We start from the raw sequence: 20239 nt of genomic DNA, 5'->3' as shown, positions 1-20239 counted from the left end.
GCCTATGCAAAGCTCTCACTGTCACTCAGAAACATATTCCAGTGTCTGCCTGCCAGCTGAAAATCTTAGCCAGTGTGTGTGCGTGTCGGCTACCTGCCCCTCTGAAGCATAGGCTACTGTAGCCTACAATACCTTACAATCGCGATTCAGAAATTAAGGAGAGATGTTAACTTGGATACATTTTTTCAATGCTAGTTAAGGATACTATTGTTATCACGTTTCACATTGGATGTATTTCCTTACAAAACGTTCTGACGTGTTTTTAACCTGAAAAATGTTGCGCCTTACACTTGTCTGTCCCTTCCGCATTAAAACCCCTATAGCTTGCCCGCTCCAAACTTCTCTATCTGCACTGATTGGTGAAGTAACCTACTGTCGTGCTTAAAAAAGGAACAGAAAGGAACGATATAACCCGGCATGTTTTTCGGGGGTTTGAACCGGTTCAGAACTTTATTTTGCAGGTCAAAATAGTGGAATCAAATGCAAACAGTAAGCGACTGGAAAATAATTTAGGTTCCAACCCGATACAGGCCATACCAGAGTACAGCGAATTTCCAAATGGCACCTCTGTATATTGATAGACTGGACAAGCCCATACCTAATTCCAAATGCCATATGTGTGTATTCATACAGACCATACCTAATTCCAAATGGCACACCTGTATATTGATAGACTGGACAAGCCCATACCTAATTCCAAATGCCATATGTGTGTATTCATACAGACCATACCTAATTACAAATGGCACACCTGTATATTGATAGACTGGACAAGAGCCCCTCATCTCACCCCCCAAATCCCTTTCTGTCAGCTCCCCATCCAGTTTCTCTTTGGGGTTACTCTGTGAGATGGGTCTTTGGGTGAGACCAACCAGAAACATAACCATGTTAACACAGCAAAGTGAAGTGGCTTATTTCAAATCATGAGGGAAAATACTCAATTGCCCTTCATTATCCTTCACATACCATGCAGTCCCTTCAACTGAGGCCAATATTGGTTATGATAAGGTTACCCAAAAGGCCAACTGGCATTTTTGCACAGTATGTTGCAGACCCGAAGAGTGATTTGGAGGACAAATCCACTGTTTTATTAGAGTAGTAAGGAATATCAAAGACATTTCTACAGATGGAAGCTATTTATGGCAAAAGGGGGTCTTTCTAAACAACCACACTCTATGGCTGGGGCAAATTACAACCTACCGTTACAATCATCTGGCAATCACAGCGCATTCGGAAAGTATTCAGACCCCTTGACTTTTTTCACATTTTGTTACATTACAGCCTTATTCTAAAATTGACGAGGAAAATATTTCATTCAATCAATCTACACACAATACCCCATAATGACAAAGCAAAACGTTTTTTGTTGTAAATTTTTGCAAATGTATTAAAAATAAAAAACAGAAATACCTTATTTACATAAGTATTCAGACCCTTTGCTATGAGACTCGAAATTGAGCTCAGGTGCATCCTGTTTCCATTGATGATCCTTAAGATGTTTCTACAACTTGATTAGAGTCCACATGTGGCAAATCCAATTGATTGGACATGATTTGGAAAGGCACACACCTGTCTATATAATGTCCCACAGTTGACAGTGAATGTCAAAACAAAAACCAAGCCATGAGCTTGAAGGAATTGTCCGTAGTGCTCTGAGACAGGATTGTGTCAAGGCACAGATCTGGGGAAGGGTACTAAAAAATGTCTGCAGTATTGAAGGTCCCCAAGAACACAATGGCCTCCATCATTCTTATGGATGAAGTTTGGAACCAACAAGACTTTCCTAGAACTTGCCGCCCGGCCAAACTGAGCAATCGGGGGAGAATGGCCTTGGTCAGGGAGGTGACCAAGAACCCAATGGTCACTTTGACAAAGCTCCAGAGTTCCTCTATGGAGATGGGGAAAACCTTCCAGAAGGACAACCATCTCTCCAGCACTCCACCAATCAGTCCTTTATGGTAGACTGGCCAGACGGAAGCCACTCCTCAGTAAAAGGCACATGAAGGCCCGCTTAGAGTTTGCAAAGAGGCACCTAAAAGGACTCTCAGACCATGAAAAACAAGATTCTCTGGTCTGATGAAACGAAGACTGAACTCTTTGGCCTGAATACCAAGCATCACATCTGGAGGAAACCTGGCACCATCCCTACGGTGAAGCATGGTGGTAGCAGCTTCATGCTGTGGCAATGTTTTTCAGCGGCAGGGACTGGGAGACTAGTCAGGATCGAGGGAAAGATGAACAGAGCAAAGTATAGAAAGATCCTTGATGAAAATCTGCTCCAGAGCGCTCAGGACCTCAGACTGGGGTCGAAGGTTCACCTTCCAACAGGACAATGACCCTAAGCACACAGAGAGAACAATGACCCTAAGCACACAGACAAGACAACGCAGGAGTGGCTTCGGGACAAGTCTCTGAATGTCATTGAGCTGCCCAGCCAGAGCCAAGAATTGAACCCGATTTAACATCTCTGGAGAGACCTGAAAATAACTCTGCAGCGACGCTCCCCATCCAACCTGACAGAGCTTGAGAGGATCTGCAGAGAAGAATAGGAGAAACTCCCCAAATACAGGTGTGCAAAGCTTGTAGCATCATACCCAAGAAGACTTGAGGCTGTAATCGCTGCCAAAGGTGCTTCAAAACAAGAACTGAGTAAAGGTTCTGAATACTTATGTAAATGTAATATTTCCGGGGTTTTTTTTTCTTTCTAAATTTGCCACAATTTAAAAAAAAAAATGTTTTTGCTTTGTCATTATGGGTCATTGTGTGTAGTTTGAGGGGGGGAAACAATTTAATCCATTTCAGAATAAGGCTGTAACGTAACAAAATGTGGAAAAAGTAAAGGGGTCTGTTACGTTCTCCAGTTTCTGTGTTGTTGTGGGTTTGTATGAGTGTGTATTTCAGGAAATGGATTCCTGGAATCCTAAAGCAGCTGATTGGTCGGCCCCATCGTTGATTGGAGCTCTGACCCCTCCCTCTCATCAGGGGAAACAGCAGTCTCTTCAATTACCAACTCCTTCACCAGCTTGATAAAAGCCAGTGTTCCTTCGTCAGGGGGGAGGAGCTTCTTGTTTTGTTGGTATTATTTTGTAGCCGCTCCTTCAGAGGTATGTGTATGCCAATAGGACTTAGTGTTTTTGGTTATTGAAATTGTACACTTAAAGTATTGGTAAATGATTCTGTTTCATTTGTTCCCAGGAGGGGAAGGGGAACGCACCTTGGGAGTGTTTAGGCAAGAGGCCTGCGGGCATACATTACCTGTAGTGTTGAATCTGTCTATGCACACGAGGTAAGACCTGTGCGGACCACCAACTTTATTTTGGTTAGTGCGCCAGTTGGTGCTAAAGGTTAGGTAAGAAGTGAGAAGGCAGGTAAGGTAAGGGAGTCTTTAATTTGTACTTTCTTTCCTTTGGTTCCATCCAGACCTTTTCCCCCACATTACCGTGTAAACTGTATTTTTCTCTGCCTCTGTCGTCCTTCCTACGCACCTACGGTCACATACTTTTTTCACTCCACGGGGAGTTGCGTTCCCTCCTCCAAGAGGCGTACGTAACAAGATCTGAATACTTTCCGAATGCACTGTATATGCAGACACCTCTGTGCCTCTCCAAGGATATGATCTAATGATATGCAATAAGCATAAGATATCCTTTAAACAAAGCCATAAGCACATCAAACTAATTCCTCTCTGGCATCCACTGCTGCACGTCCCAAATAAACTGAAAGCAGGAGAAAGAGTGTGAGAACAAGAGAAAATATTTGTCCGGATATATATATATATACAATGCTCAACAAAAAAAAGGGAACACTAAAATAACACATCCTAGATCTGAATGAATTAAATATTCTTATTAAATACTTTTTTCTTTACATAGTTGAATGTGCTGACAAAATCACACAAAAATGATCAATGGAAATCTAATTTATCAACCCATGGAGGTCTGGATTTGGAGTCACACTCAAAATTAAAGTGGAAAACCACACTACAGGCTGATCCAACTTTGAAGTAATGTCCTTAAAACAAGTCAAAATGAGGCTCAGTAGTGTGTGTGGCCTCCACGTGCCTGTATGACCTCCCTAGAATGCCTGGGCATGTTCCTGATGAGGTGGCAGATGGTCTCCTGAGGGATCTCCTCCCAGACCTGGACTAAAGCATCCGCCAACTCCTGGACAGTCTGTGGTGCAACATCCAACAGTCCATAGCATCAATGCCTTCCTCTTGCAGGAACTGCTGACACACTCCAGCCACATGAGGTCTAGCATTGTCTTGCATTAGGAGGAACCCAGGGCCAACCGCACCAGCATATGGTCTCACAAGGGGTCTAAGGATCTCATCTCGGTACGTAATGGCAGTCAGGCTACCTCTGGCGAGCACATGGAGGGCTGTGCGGCCCCCCAAAGAAATGCCACCCCACACCATGACTGACCCACCACCAAACTGGTCATGCTGGAGGATGTTGCAGGCAGCAGAACATTCTCCACGGCGTCTCCAGACTCTGTCATGTCTGTCACATTTGCTCAGTGTGAACCTGCTTTCATCTGTGAAGAGCACAGGACACCAGTGGCGAATTTGCCAAGCTTGGTGTTCTCTGACAAATGCCAAACGTCCTGCACGGTGTTGGGCTGTAAGCACAACCCCCACCTGTGGATGTCGGGCCCTCATACCACCCTCATGGAGTCTGTTTCTGACCGTCTGAGCAGACACATGCACATTTGTGGCCTGCTGGAGGTCATTTTGCAGGGCTCTGGCAGTGCTCCTCCTGCTCCTCCTTGCACAAAGGCGGAGGTAGCGGTCCTGCTGCTGGGTTGTTGCCCTCCTACGGCCTCCTCCACGTCTCCTGATGTACTGGCCTGTCTCCTGGTAGCGCCTCCATGCTCTGGACACTACGCTGACAGACACAGCAAACCTTCTTGCCACAGCTCGCATTGATGTGCCATCCTGGATGAGCTGCACTACCTGAGCCACTTGTGTGGGTTGTAGACTCCATCTCATAAAAGCACCGCCAGCATTCAAAAGTGACCAAAACATCAGCCAGGAAGCATAGGAACTGAGAAGTGGTCTGTGGTCACCACCTGCAGAACCACTCCTTTATTGGGGGTGTCTTGCTAATTACCTATAATTTCCACCTGTTGTCTATTCCATTTGCACAACAGCATGTGACATTTTTTGTCAATCAGTGTTGCTTCCTAAGTGGACAGTTTGATTTCACAGAAGTGTGATTGACTTGGAGTAACATTGTGTTGTTTAAGTGTTCCCTTTATTTTTTTGAGCAGTGTATATATATGAGAGCGTATGGATAGAGGGTGCTGAAGGTACACAACAGGGTGGCAGGCATCTTAGCGGTTAGAGCGTTGGGCCAGTAACCGAAAGGTTGCTTGTTTGAATCACCGAGCCGACAAGGTGAAAAATCTGTTGATGTGCCCTTGAGCAAGGCACTTAACCCTAATTGCTCCAGGGTGGCCGTTGATAATGGCTGACACTGGCCGTGACCTCTCCGAGGTTGTCTCAGTTGGGATATGCAAAAAGAAAAAAACACATTTCCAACATACACATGCGTATTAATACACACTTGTACATGTGTGAAATAGGAAAAATATAAGCAAGCAACAAGCCGTCCGCGCACTGTTCTGTTTTGTAAGACGATGCACAGCTGCATAACAAAGTTGATCCATACGACTCAGAAAACAGGTCATGGAAAGTTTCAGACCATTAAGAGTGTAAAGAGGGTAAGGGAGGCCTCTGCAGTGCTCGGTTCCTTGAGGGGCCTCCCGAGAGGCACTAACGTATGTTCACAAGGGCCTGGCTGATAGCCATGACGGTGGGGCTCCTGGATTGAGGGCAGCCGTTCCACGGAGGACTCCAAGGAGGCCCCTGTCTGTAAGGGCTGAGCTCTGAGAGACAGTGTGGTTGCGGAATGGATGCACCATATAATAGATCCAAAGCACAGTGGTCTCACAGCACTTACTGCTGAGCATAGAGCTTCTATGAGCACGTTTCTATGAGTTTCTACATGGGGAAACCTCAGACGCTATGAGAATCAAGTGCAGTGGTTGTTTCCCAATTTGGACTTTTCACATTTTATACATCTTAACAAAACGTTTGAATGCTAATCATAGTACATATTATGGCAATACTTAGTAGCTTAAAATACAGACCTATAAAATAAATCAATAATGAATCATAACTGCACACACACAAAAAAACACACATTCTGAAGCCTGAGGGGACAGAACCCAAACAAAGGAGGGTGAGTAAGTTCAACAGTTCAACAGGGAGCCCCATGACCTAGTCAAATCTGACTCATATTTTCAAGCACGGTCACTGGAGAGACAGTAAATCACTTAAGATAAGAAAAGAAAAATGTCCTGTACAGTACTGTCTCTGAACTCCAGGAAGTATATATTCTTTCCTTAAAAGGGCATGGAAAATACAACAGCGTCCCCCTATCATCTGTATCCCACTTCCTTTCCTTTTCTTCAGGGTAGAAGGGACACCAACAGACCAATACAATTCCCCTCAGCCAAATAGCCTAATTCATTGCACATGCCAGAAATACAAAGAGCTTAGCTTACACATGAAAGCTATTTCTGTTACTAAATCAATAGGAAGAAAATACAGAGGAAAGCTTTCAAGACTACAAGAAAAAGTGAGTGAGTATTCATCCTCCACACTAACAATTAGTTGTTGAAGCTGGTTCAAGCTTTCACTAAACTAATGACTATAGTTATAGTGAGTGTAGGTTTTCTGTTTATACACTGTGGGTAGGTGGAGGTGTAAATTGGCCGTGGCTTCTGATTACGTAAAAGCTCTGCTCTAAAACGTACAATAAACTTCCTTAGAGTTCAGAGTCCAACGTTTATATTTGGCATGCTGTTGCTCAGTTCACATTGTCTACTGGTCCTTACCATTCACATTAATAGCTGGTAACACCAAGGACATCTTTGGCCTGCTACCCTTGCTGTGGTTGGTTGCAGGGAGCAGAAGGTGATCCTAGAGAAACAGAGAGAGAATGGGGGATTAGAGTGGATGCAGTGAGTCATTACTCATGAGTTGACCTAGTCTTTAGACAATAAGGAGATACATTTGACAGTAGAGATGCTGTGCTGTTCAGGGCGGATTTTCTCTCACAATCCCAGTAGGTCTATGCATGTGTACTCAATTTGATTTAACCTTTATTTAACTACAGTACCAGTCAAAAGTTTGGGCACACCTACTCATTCAAGGGTTTTTCTTTATTTTTTCACTATTTTCTACATTGTAGAATAATAGAAGACGTCAAAACTATGAAATAACACATGGAATCATGTAGTAACCAGTGGCGTAAAGTGTAAAATTCACACACTTATCAACAGAAGACGTGGTTGTCCCTACTACCGCTGACCTTGCGGACTCACTAAACACAATTGCATCTTTTGTAAATAATGTCTTTGGAGTGTGCCCCTGGCAATATATACATAAAAACAAGAAAATTGTGCTGTCTGCTTTGGTTAATATAAGGAATTTGAAATGATTTATACTTTTACTTTTGATTCTTAAGTATATTTTAGCTATTCAATTTACATTTGATACTTAAGTATATTTAAAACCAAATACTTTTAGACTTTTACTCAAGTAGTATTTACTGGATGACTTTCGCTTTTACTTGAGTAACTTTCTATTAAAAGGTATCTATACTTTTGCTCAAGTATGAAAATTGGGTACTTTTTCCACCACTGGTAGTAACCAAAAAAGTGTTAAACAAATCAAAATATAATGTAGATTTAAGATTCTTCAAAGTAGCCACCCTTTGCCTTGATGACAGCTCTGCACACTCTTGGCATTCTCTCAACCAGCTTCATGAGGAATGCAGTCTTGAAGGAGATCCCACATATGCTGAGCACTTTTTGGCTGCTTTTCCTTCACTCTGAGGTCCAATTGATCCCAAACCATTGCAATTGGGTTGAAGTTGGGAGATTGTGGAGGCCAGGTCATCTGATGCAGCACTCCATCACTCCCTTTCTTTGTCAAATAGCCCCTACACAGCCTGGAGGTGTGTTGGGTCATTGTCCTGTTGAAAAACAAATGACAGTCCCACTAAGGGCAAACCAGATGGGATGGCGTATCGCCGCAAAATGCTGTGGTAGCCGTGCTGGTTAAGTGTGCCTTGAATTCTAAATAAATCACAGACAGTGTCACGGGCAAAGCACCCCCACACCATCACACCACCTCCTCCATGCTCCTCCATGAACCACATATGCAGAGATCATCTGTTCACCTACTCCGCATCTCACAAAGACATGGCGGTTGGAATCAAAAATCTCACATTTGGACTCATCAGACCAAAAAGACAGACTTACACTGGTCTAATGACCATTGACCAAGCAAGTCTCTTCTTCTTATTGGTGTTCTTTAGTAATGATTTCTTTGCAGCAATTCAACCATGAAGGCCTGATTCACACAGTCTCCTCTGAACACTTTGATGTTGAGATGTGTCTGTTACTTAAACTCTGTGAAGCATTTATTTGGGCTGCAATTTCTGAGGTTGGTAGCTCTAATGAACTTATCCTCTGCAGCAGAGGTAACTCTGGGTCTTCCTTCCTGTGCGATCCTCATGAGAACCAGTTTCATCATAGCGCTTGATGGTTTTTACGACTGCACTTCAATCTTTCCGGATTGACTGACCTTAATTTCTTAAAGTAATGATGGACTGTCGTTTCTCTATGCAAATTTGAGCTGTTCTTTCCATAATATGGACTTGGTCTTTAAGCAAATATGGCTAGCTTCTGTATACCACCCCTACCTTGTCACAACACAACTGATTGGCTCAAACACATTAAGAAGGAAAATGTACTTTTAACAAGGCACACCTGTTAATTGAAATGCATTCCAGGTGACTACCTCATGAAGCTGGTTGAGAGAATGCCAAGAGTGTGGAAAGCTATCAAGGCAAAGGGTGGCTACTTTGAAGAATCTCAAATATAAAACATATTTTGATGTGTTTAACACTTGTTTGGCTACTACATGATTCCATTTGTATTATTTCATAGTTTTGATGTCTTTACTATTATTATACCATGTAGAAAATAGTAAAAATAAAGAAAAACCCTTGAATGACAGGTACTGTATGTAGTCCCACTGACGTCAGAATAACTATTTCCCAATGGCGACCTAATATCAATAAATGTACATAATTTACAGTCATGGGTGCCATGGTCAAGGGGAGTGACTACAACCCAAACAATGCCTCAAGCCACTGTCTGTCCACCTATAGGCTGACAACAAGAAAAAATACACGTGATGACAGACCAGTGACATCCAGACCCTTCCGTGGCCACTGCGGCCATAACTCTGAAGTGCACGCACCATGAACCCCACAAGGCACAAGAGGTACGGAATTCACACAAAAAAAACGTCCTAAAGAGAACGTAAGGCCAATAAATCTCAACATACATTGACCTCTGACCATACCTTTGACTGTACAATGTTTTCACAGTTAGGGGTGTAAAGACAGTCATTGTTTGAGGAGACAGGCCAAAAACAGTAGTTAACAACAGCGTTGACACCTGGGCAGCAGGTTGTGACATACACATAAAAAGAACAGGAGAATGATGTGGTTGTAAAATGTATTTTAAAAGTAGACAGCTGGGGCTCTATGAAAATAATCAATGATGGGCACATTAGCTAGACAAGCCATCCATTGTTCAAAGAAATAGTCACAAATCAAGCACATGGCCATTAAAACCCAGACCATATCAGAGACAGTCATTTCTTGACACAAACCAAGGCTACTTTTCCTCCATTTGTATTAAGTTGGCAGAGATCAAATGCATCTACATGCTGTCTGATCAGCTAGTCAGTCATCTAGGTTCCCTCCATGGAATCCTAGCCTTTATTAGAGGCATAAACACAGTAATTCAAAGTCCTGTTAAACATCTGTGGTCTGGGAGAGGAGACCCATGCATGGTTGAGAGACCACTGTCCTTCTGTGTTTGATTTAGCCTTCCTGCAGTGCCAGGTGGGTCGGTTCTGCAGTTTGGCGACTATTCCATTGGTTCTATTGCGGCAGGCAAACTCAATCAAGCCCAGCTAAAGTATTTGAAAAGATTTTAAAGAGTTAAAACTGAGCTGTTCCTGCGAGACAAAGTCATGGAAAAACTAGGAACTTCAGCCCGAAACTCACTGATGTAGAACAGATATACAGTAAAATAGGTCTATAGACTGAAGAGCTACGGGGTCAATTAGAATCATTGAAGTGAGGGCTCCCAAGGACTAGTTAACATATCAAAAGACTCAAAAACCTACAAACAAAATCTGATGTTTACAGTAGACTAGAGTGACGGCACAGAGGTAAATATTTTGTTTTGAAGCCAGCTGCCACTCTGGGTAGAACATATGACTTTACCTCAGATGGACATAGATGGCTAACATAAATGTTAGCATCTGCTAAAAGTAGCTAGCTACACGATTGGTCTGCTTCTGAGTAAAATATCGGTGCCAGTAGGAATGGCTTGGATCAGCACAATACAGTGTCTAAATAACAGTGTAAGTAGGTGGAGATTAACATTGAGAAGACATGGAAGCCAGGGTCAACTGCACTTGAAATAGACTGAGACTCTGGTTCTGATCCAGCCCTTGAAACAACACCAGTTCTAAGAAGCTGACAGAAGTAAGGAGCTTTGTGAAAAACACACACCAGGCACTGTTCCCCATTGGGTATTCACAGCACACACAGGCACAGACACACGTGATAACACACACACGTACACATGGATTTTGTATTGTAGATATGTGGTAGTAGAGTAGTGGCTTGGGGGAACACACTTAATGTGTTGTGAAATGTGTCAGGAAATGTAATGTCATTTTGATTGTATATAGAGTTGAAGTCGGAAGTTTACATACACTTAGGTTGCAGTCATTAAAACTCGTTTTCCCACCATCCACAAATGTCTTGTATCAAACTATAGTTTTGGCAGTTAGAATATCTACTTTGTGTATGACACAAGTAATTTTTCCAACAATTGTTTACAGACAGATTATTTCACTTATAATTCACTGTATCACAATTCCAGTGGGTCAGAAGTTTACATACACAAAGTTGACTGTGCCTTTAAACAGATTGGAAACTTCCCTAAATGATGTCATGGCTTTAGAAGCTTCTGATAGGCTAAATAACATCATTTGAGTCAATTGGAAAATAAAAAGAAATCAGCCAAGACCTCAGAAAAAAAATTGTAGACCTCCACAAGTCTGGCTCATCCTTGGGAGCAATTTCCAGACACTTGAAAGTACAACGTTCACCTGTACAAACAATAGTACACAAGTATAAACACCACGGGACCACACAGCCATTATACCGCTCAGGAAGGAGACGCGTTTGGTTTCCTAGAGATGAACGTCCTTTGGTGCAAAAAGTGCAAATCAATCCCAAAACAACAGCCAAGGATCTTGTGAAGATGCTGGAGGAAACAGATAGAAAAGCATCAATATCCACAGTAAAACAAGTCCTATATCAACATAACCTGAAAGGCCGCGGGGAACGCTTGCAAGCCGAAGAACACCATCCCAACTGTGAAGCATAGGGGGGAGGTAGCATCATGTTGTGGGGGTGCTTTGCTGCAGGAGGGACTGGTGCAATTCACAAAATAGATGGCATCATGAGGAAGGACAATTATGTGGATATATTGAAGAAACATCTCAAGACATCAGTCAGGAAGTTAAAGCTTGGTCACAAATGGGTCTTCCAGATGGAAAATGACACCAAGCATACTTCCAAAGTTGTGGAAAAATGGCTTAAGGACAACAAAGTCAAGGTATTGGAGTGGCCATCACAAAGCCCTGACCTCAATTCTATAGACAATTGGTGGGCAGAACTGAAAAAGTGTGTGTGAGCAAGGAGGCCTACAAACCTGACTCAGTTACACCAGCTCTGTCAGGTGGAATGGTTCAAAATTCACCCAACTTATTGTGGGAAGCTTGTGGAAGGCTACCCGAAATGTTTGACACAAGTGAAACAATTTAAAGGCAATGCTACCAAATACTAATTGAGTGTATGTAAACTTCTGACCCACTGGGAATGTCACAAAATAAATAAAAGATTACATAAATAATTCTCTCTACTATTATTCTGACATTTCACATTCTTAAAATAAAGTGGTGATCCTAACTGACCTAAGATAGGGAATTTTTACTAGGATTAAATGTCAGGAATTGTGAAAAACTGGAGTTTAAATGTATTTGGCTAAGGTGTATGATAACTTCAGACTTCAACTGTAACTGCCTTAATGTTGCTGGACCCCAGGAAGAGTAGGCTAATGGAGATCCTTAATAAGTACAAATAGAGCCTATCAACAGCCACCTTCGGGAGAATGAAAGAGGATTGATTATGGCTGCGTTGGTGCTTCAAGGGCTCATGCTAGCAGTCTTCAAAAGGACAAATGCTAGCTGTCTTCATGGGGATACAGTAGGCCTGCCCCCCATTCGGCTCTTTGGCAGAGGTTGTAATAGCGGGTAGGTCTGAACTCTAAAAGACCACACGTTTCCATGAGTTTTGAAGAAGAAAAAAAAAACAGAAGGAAAATAATTCTACCATTTTGTTCAAAAACATCTTTTCACTTTAGTATAGTACCCCAGTGAGCCAATTATCCTCAACAAAAGTGATTCAGGCAGTGTAGGTATGTATATATTCCTGATAATCACATTCCCCCACAAAAAACCTTTGGGTTCTGCTTTTCCTTCCCACAGCAGCCCGGGTCTACCCATGTGCATCAAGTTAGTGTTCTGCTCTTTCCATCACTTGCATTGTGGCGTGCGCTTTGGAACAAGCCAATGAAATCAGAAGCTGCTCTGTTCATTCCATCAGGCCAGAGAGAGGGCTGAGGCTGAGGAGAGCCGACTGCAGCTGTGCAGTCACTCCCTCCCTCCCTCCCTCCCTCCTCTACTGTACATTCTTGTCTACTGGTAGGACTTCATGGCTGGCTGAATTACCCATTTGAAGGCTAGAAGTACAGATCGTACAGAAGCCGGCAGCCACATCCAATAATGTCACAACTCTTGTTTGCATGATTGCCAATCATCCAGTTTCTGTAAATACGTGACACTCCCTTAAAAAAAAGAAACATTTCACAAATGTTGAACTTCGTATTCATCAACTCCAGCGCCACCCCAACATATGTGAAAATGGAGTGTTTCTATTCCTTGTAGTAAAACAGATTCAAATGTAGATATGTTCCTTTAAGACCGTCAAAGTGTGGAGGGTTTGACTAATTGACAACAACTTAATGTAAAGCTTATAACTACTGGAAAGGAGCATACTTGGTTTGCCAGCAAACGGTTTCCATTGACGCCGTGATTCCAAAATATTGTATAAGAGTCTCTTATCCGGTCTGAATGATGTAGGCAGGTCTGAAGACAGGCGGGTGGGTGGGTTGATGTCTCCATTGGTGCTCGGTAAACAGGGCCTTCGGGAAACATATCTGGTCCTTGGATAAAAGGCCCTCAGAGAGCAGAGCTGACGGGCACACAAAAGAGCTAAAGAGGGGCCCCTGGGAGTTGTTGGTCCAAATGGAGAGATTGTGATCAGAGTTCACTTTCCTTCTCTCTCTCCTCTGCCTGTTTCTCTCGCTCTCAGGTTCTCACAAAACAGACGTTGGCAGGCCATCAGAGAGAATGGTCCCTGCTAACTCTCCTGAGCAGTCATCAGGTTGGAATAACGTTGCCAATCAGACCTAAGACTTTCTGAATAGATGGCTAATTTAATGGGGGGGGGTCAGTGTTAGGGGTGCAATGGAATAAGACAGTCAGTCCTTCTGGTTGAGAATGACAATGAAAGCCTTCTCAGTGTAACAGAGGCAGAACTAAGAAGGGATTCAGCCGATTGGCATCATGAGAATACTTTTACGAAGCCTCAGAAGACTTTACAGGTTTCCCTCTATGATATGTCTCAAGGAATGTCTGGAAACATATCAGAGGAGAAGGACTAACAGATCTAGGGGGTCTCAGAGTTCATAGTTTGTGGTACTTTTATGAAAATGGAGGTATATTCATTTTGGTAATCGAATACACTTTCCTGGCAGAGGTTGCCGAGAAACAGGTTCTTTTGATTTCTGCTTTAATGTAAATGTATTAAAGATGTGTCAGTACAATGGATACATCATTCAAATTGACCAGACAAAAGATGTCAAAATGTGTAGGACGGAAGGAAGATGTGCTTAATCAATAAAACAAAGGTTTATCTGTGGTTAGGCTACACCAAATAAAAATGTGAAATTCCAATCTTATAGCTTAGGAGAAATGGACTCCGTCGGTAACCCTAAACGGTCAAAACACCACACAGAATAAAATGAATAAGAACAGCCTCAAGGATCTTCTTTATTGTTCTAGATAATTCCTACCAAATGTGCTCCCTTAGAATTCTATACATCAAACACACAAATGAAACTCGCCAATTGGTCAGGCATTAACTGAACATTGTTAAAGCTACAATTCACATACAAATGCATTACATATGCTCATTTGTGACGATTGAAATGCCAATGTACATATTTAAATCAGCCACAGCCATTTTTCAAGCCTCATTCATTCATGCATTTCAAATCAAATCACATTTTATTTGTCACATACACATATTTAGCAGATGTTATTGCGGGTGTAGCGAAATGCTTTTGAGTTTCAAGCTCCAACCGTGCAGTAGTATCTAACAATTCACAACAATAAACAAATGTAAAAGTAAATTAATGGAATTAAGAAATATATAAACATTAGATTGAGCAATGTCGGAGTGGCATTGACTGAAATACAATAGAATAGAATACAGTATATACATAAGAGATGAGTAAAGCAATATGTAAACGTTATGTAAACGTTATTTAAACATTTGGGAGGAGAAAAAAAAAAGGAAAGGAAATATTTTCCTATGCTTCAAAAGACCATCTGCTATTTCAGTTGGGGCTTTCCGCCTTCAATTAAGACAGAAACTTGGTACCCTTGGTTATGCTCAATATGCCCTCCAAAATTGTTTGACCGCTTTATGATTCTGTTTCTTTCCCACTCAGCAGTTTCATCTGTTGAAGACATGCTGATGACAATACTGCGTCATGAAACAGACCGGATCTCCATTTGGCCATGAGATCAGTCACAATCCGAAGGATGCATTGTCGCCTACTTCTATGGAAAATGCTATGGAATATGGGGCTCCCGAGTGGCGCAGTGGTCTGTATCTCAGTGCTAGAGGTGTCATTACAGACCCTGATTCGAATCCAGGCTGTATCACAACCGGCCGTGATTGGGAGTCCCATAGGGCGGCGCACAATTGGCCCAGCGTCGTCCGGGTTTGGCCGGGGTAGGGCATCATTGTAAATAAGAACTTGTTCTTAACTGACTTGCTTAGTTAAATAAAGGTTAAAAAAAATAAAAATGAAAATAAAAATATGCATGGGGTGACTCACCCTGCGAAAGGACACCACGTAGAAAGTGTCGCCTCGTCGATTTAACTCATCAAAGAAGTCCCTGTAGCTTTGATGGCGTGAGTAGTACACCTGAACCTCACTCCCTGGCCTACTGAGAGAGAGACAGAGGTGACAGTGAAATACATTATATGACATCAAAATATGCCATATCAAAACTAAATCAAACATAACTTTAATTATCAGATTTATATTAACTGACGCCTAAGACGGTCTGACAACAACAGTCAGAGACCTAGAACATGTTGATGAAATTTACAGTAACTACATTTACTGTAACAAAAATCACCATCTCCGCTACATTTACCATTATTACAATGTTATTATTATGCCTATTACTATGTTTTAAGATAATAGGTAAACTAGTAAGTTCTCAGCTCACAGTGTAACAAGTTGTATGTGTACCACACACATATTTTTTTAATTCACCTTTTTTTTTTACTTCTTCGGGATCAGTGTCCCATCCCCGGGATGGTTGAGCTAACTTAGAGGCTAATGTGATTAGCATGAGGTTGTAAGTAACAAGAACATTTCCCAGGACATAGACATATCTGATATTGGCAGAAAGCTTACATTCTTGTTAATCTAACTGCACTGTCCAATGTACAGTAGCTATTACAGTGAAAGAATACCATGCTATTGTTTGAGGAGAGTACACAGTTCTGAACTTGAAAAGTTATTAATAAACAAATTAGGCACAGTCTTGATAGAACATTTTGAACAGAAAATACAATACAATTAGATCAGTCCAAAACCTTGCACGTACACTGCTGCCATCTAGTGTCCAAAATCTAAATTGCAGCTGGGCTGGAATAATACATTATGGCCTTTCTCTTGCATTTCAAAGATGATGGTACAAAAAAAACAGTTGTTTTTTCATTGTATTATCTATTACTAGATGTAATGTGTTATAGTCTCCTACATTCCTTTCACATTTACACAAACCTCAAAGTGTTTCCTTTCAAATAGTATCAAGTATATGCATATCCTTGCTTCAAGGCCTGAGATAAATGCAGTTAGATTTGGGTATGTCATTTCAGGCGAAAACTGAAAAAAAGGGTCAGTCCAATGCAATTCATGTAGCATAGGTCTCCCATTTGGTGACTTGGTAGACAAGGCTACCATTGTGGTTGGGCAGCTAAATAGCAACACCACTGGTTTGGCCTCTCATTCTACTGAAGAAACAGTAGTGGAGACAGAAAGAAAGCCATGGTCATAAAATAATTTGGAGAGAAATATGGTGAACATCTGAAGAGTTTGGGAAAGTGATACATCGAAAATACTGTAGGGTCCATTTACAATGCAATTTTTTGATAAATACTTACTCAGAGTAGCGGACTGTTACAACCGAGTTACTGGACTGGTTCGTCTGGGGTCTCTCCTCAGGTGACTTCTGTGAAAATGTGATAAAATGCTGGTCAGTGAGTCATTTCAGTTAAATTCTGAAACTTGAATCATATACTGAATATTGGAATACCATTGTGATAAAACCTGTCACCATGCAAAATACATGTAAGCTGAAATGTTTTCCTTTAAAATTCAATACACTTCCCCCTTTTAAAACGTTCCGATCCAAATCTAAAAACATTTCAGTTATCTTCTTTTAAGTCACGTTTGAGCACTTCAGGAATAATTTGATATGACCCATATCGTTGGATGACACATGCAATATTACCATAAAAACCAACAAGGCTGGGATGAAATGAACACTTTAAAAACAACTGACTAAAGCCTATCAATCAAAGGCAATGACAGTGAGTCCAGGCACACAGGTTCAACAGGATGAGTGGCCAGCAGCTGTGCAAACAGCATCAGGCTCATTTTGAGAAATTAGTCTTCCTAGCATTTCGTGACATTCCGAGGCTCTGAAAAGGCGTTTAATGTTTCACTGTGGTTAGAGATTTGTGCCCAGAGCGATGTACATTTTAGGTGCCCCTCAGTCTCAAACCTCACCCCTCATTGAGTCAATCAACAACTCTCCTTGCTGTAAGTCAATCGTCATGCCTCAGCCTCACGCTTCAAGGAGGGTAGACAACAGACTTAAGGAGGGGTAAGGAATGAGGCTGAGGGTATAGAATGTACACCTTAGGGGGGCCGAAACTGTGGACATAATTAAAAGAGATCTTAAAACACTCCTTTTTAGCTTTGCTTTTCCTTAGGGTGCTTTTTAATCGTTCTGTTTTTAGTGTTATTCTTTTGTTTTTTTTATCCTCTTATGATGTGTGGTAAATAAATATTTAATGTATAAAACGTGCTGTATAAATAAAGCTTGATTTAATTTGATTACACCATACCGCTGTACAGATGAGGGGGATTAGTATTCCATTGAGACTAATTGAGTCTAACTCTAGTCTGCGATAAATCCTACCGAATGTAGTACAAGTTTTACCACAGGCTTTTTAGGACATGGCAGAAACAGAAGATACGGAGCTGTATCCTGGTGTGGAGCAGAGATGAGATTGGATAGACTTCAGCTGCACTGTAATAAACTTACAGTCTGGGGGTTCAACCTCTGCCCTGCACTTTACTGGAATGAAATAGTCAGCCCTTCTAGCTTCTTCAAAGGACTTCTATCGAACAGACTGCTTCTCATCAAGTTATACTGCAGGTTCAAAGTGGGAACCCAGGAAAAAAAAGGGCATCAAGGATGTCAAAGCGCTAAAGAGGTGCCAATATTCTGCAAAACCAGGATAAATAAAATCTCCAGGTCGGAGAAATCACAGTTCTCTATTGTTAGCCTCTCTTCAGCTCGTTCTGCTGCAGGTAGAGGAACATGCATATGGGGTTTTCCCAAAGGACAGGAAAGTCTGGAAGAGTTTAAAACACACCCAAAGAAGTGCCGTATGAAATCTGCTTCTCTGAGTCGTATAAAAGAGTACCTTGAGCAGAGTTGACCACTCACACCATGTATGTCCTATAGCCTATAAACTATATATAACCAATGCAACAGGGCTCGAGTCAAAAGTAGTGCACTTAATTTCTTCACAGCCAGTAAGAAGAAATGTCCAGGGTCTAGCCCTGGGGGTTACGTGCATGGGAGAGATGGTGGTAGAAGTGCCTGTAAATAGTTTGGAACGGTCTGCTCCCAGTTTCCATCTGTTTGTGAGAGGTCTTAGCCTTGAGCACGAAACGCTGTACAACTCTTAACGTTATAAAACATTCATAGCTTTACATCCTCTCACTCCTACCTACCACGACGATCATCACAGAGAATTCACTAAACTTCCTGGAAGACCCAGAGGGTGTCATAAACAGCGCAAAACCCCTCCTTCCAATTAGGCAACCCCCTTAAATATATCTTACACAGGAAGCTAGATAAATGTGTAATCTTCTCAAAATCAAAATTACAAGCTGTCGATTTCTGAGTGGATAGACTATTGTAAGAGTCTAAAGCAAGCTACATCTGAATCAGCCATCTGGGTTTGACCTGGATATCATTTGCATCCCATGTCCACTAATTATAGTGGCACCATTTCTTTGGCTGTCTAAACTAGTATATTTTTCTCTACAGTAAGTGGTACATACAGTAACAAAGGACAGTTTTGTGTAGCTCACACTCTCAACCAATATTAACCCTTTACACTTGTACCCGTAAACGGTCCAATGGGAAATCTGCGGCTGTACAGTAACATACGCTACACATGACGTCAGAGCTCAGGCTCAGCGATGGGTTTTGACTGACAGGCGTTTTGAATTTGAGCACATCGCGCGACAAGAAGTTGCTCCCATCCCTCCCGCGCATTTGTTGTTGTCGGAAACGAGGGAAATGCTGTAAATTAAGAGAACTCTATGCCTTTTTGAAAGACGAGACGTTGAGGATTATAATAAATAGTGCTCGGATGTCATGCATGTAAACCAAGCACCCGTTAGTCAAAATGTGCGCTTTTCCATATCATAAAACTCCTGACATTTACAGTGTCAACGTTGATGATCCCTATGTTTGATGTACAGTTCCAAGTTGACTTGTTGTCATACCCTTGGTGATTTGAACCCGAACTAACCTACCTATCTGTCTACTTTGATGAACATTTGCAGCGGCACACGCACCTGAATGCACTCGTGACTCCTTTCTATGGGCACCATAACAATGATCCGTTTCCCTGAATTGTGTGAAAGCCTAACACCGTAATATCATATTTTATCATTCAGCCAGTCGTGTTGGCAATAGAACAACCTTATGCTGCACCTTACAACACATTCTTCCAGGAATATTCTCATGCTACGGAATGTATTTTCAGATGTCGTTATCGAACAAATGCGCGCGAAAAGTACAGTAAATGTAAAATGCGGATTAAAAATCAACAGTTTAATGTTTTGTATTCAATCTTGTGTCAGGTGAACTGTCGTGTTTTGGTCTAATAAAATCTCCAAACTGCCTCCTTTCAATTGCTACCATGGTTATGCACATGCTTTTCATATTTATTCTGTAAGAAACATTTCAATCTAACCCTATCCATATAGGCCGATTCCCACTCGTGTAAAGGTTTCAAACAGCCAAGCACTCAAATTCATCTTATTTAGCTTCTAAGTGGACCAACTTTTAGGACTACGTTTGTGGAGCTATCTAGCTCCTTTATAGATCGCGGCCCTCTCTGGCAGCTCAGTCTGTATAATGCTGTAAAGCAGCAAAAGGAGCCTGTAAAATGAATGTAATGATTTAGCTCCTCCTCACATTCTGAAGCAGCGTACTTGACTCATTGGGTTCAAATGGAAGTCAGTCTAAAACAAAACAAAATACGGTCTATAGCAGTCTTCAAACCTCTCTATTTAGGCTGTCATTTATGACACATAACAAAACACG

At 41.7% G+C, this 20239-nt stretch overlaps 1 protein-coding gene across 4 annotated transcripts in view; it reads right to left on the bottom strand.

Annotated features, from left to right (window-relative positions):
- Positions 1-20239, bottom strand: part of LOC112260353 (cyclic AMP-dependent transcription factor ATF-6 alpha) — a 44869-nt gene that overhangs the window by 2626 nt on the left and 22004 nt on the right. For 3 of the 4 annotated variants that reach the window (XM_042328650.1, XM_042328647.1, XM_042328648.1), the window contains exons 13-15: positions 16764-16831; positions 15421-15532; positions 6904-6988 (exon numbers count right to left, since the gene is read on the bottom strand). In XM_042328650.1, coding sequence (XP_042184584.1) covers positions 6904-6988; positions 15421-15532; positions 16764-16831 — 265 coding nt within the window. The remainder of the gene's footprint in view (positions 1-6903; positions 6989-15420; positions 15533-16763; positions 16832-20239) is intronic. The other variant, XM_042328649.1, reaches the window with a different exon arrangement.

This window comes from Oncorhynchus tshawytscha, linkage group LG10, assembly GCF_018296145.1.
Source record: "Oncorhynchus tshawytscha isolate Ot180627B linkage group LG10, Otsh_v2.0, whole genome shotgun sequence".
NCBI classification, from domain to species: Eukaryota; Metazoa; Chordata; class Actinopteri; order Salmoniformes; family Salmonidae; genus Oncorhynchus; species Oncorhynchus tshawytscha.
The sequence above is the reverse complement of the archived record's forward strand: the minus strand, read 5'-3'. Positions and strand labels throughout refer to the sequence as shown.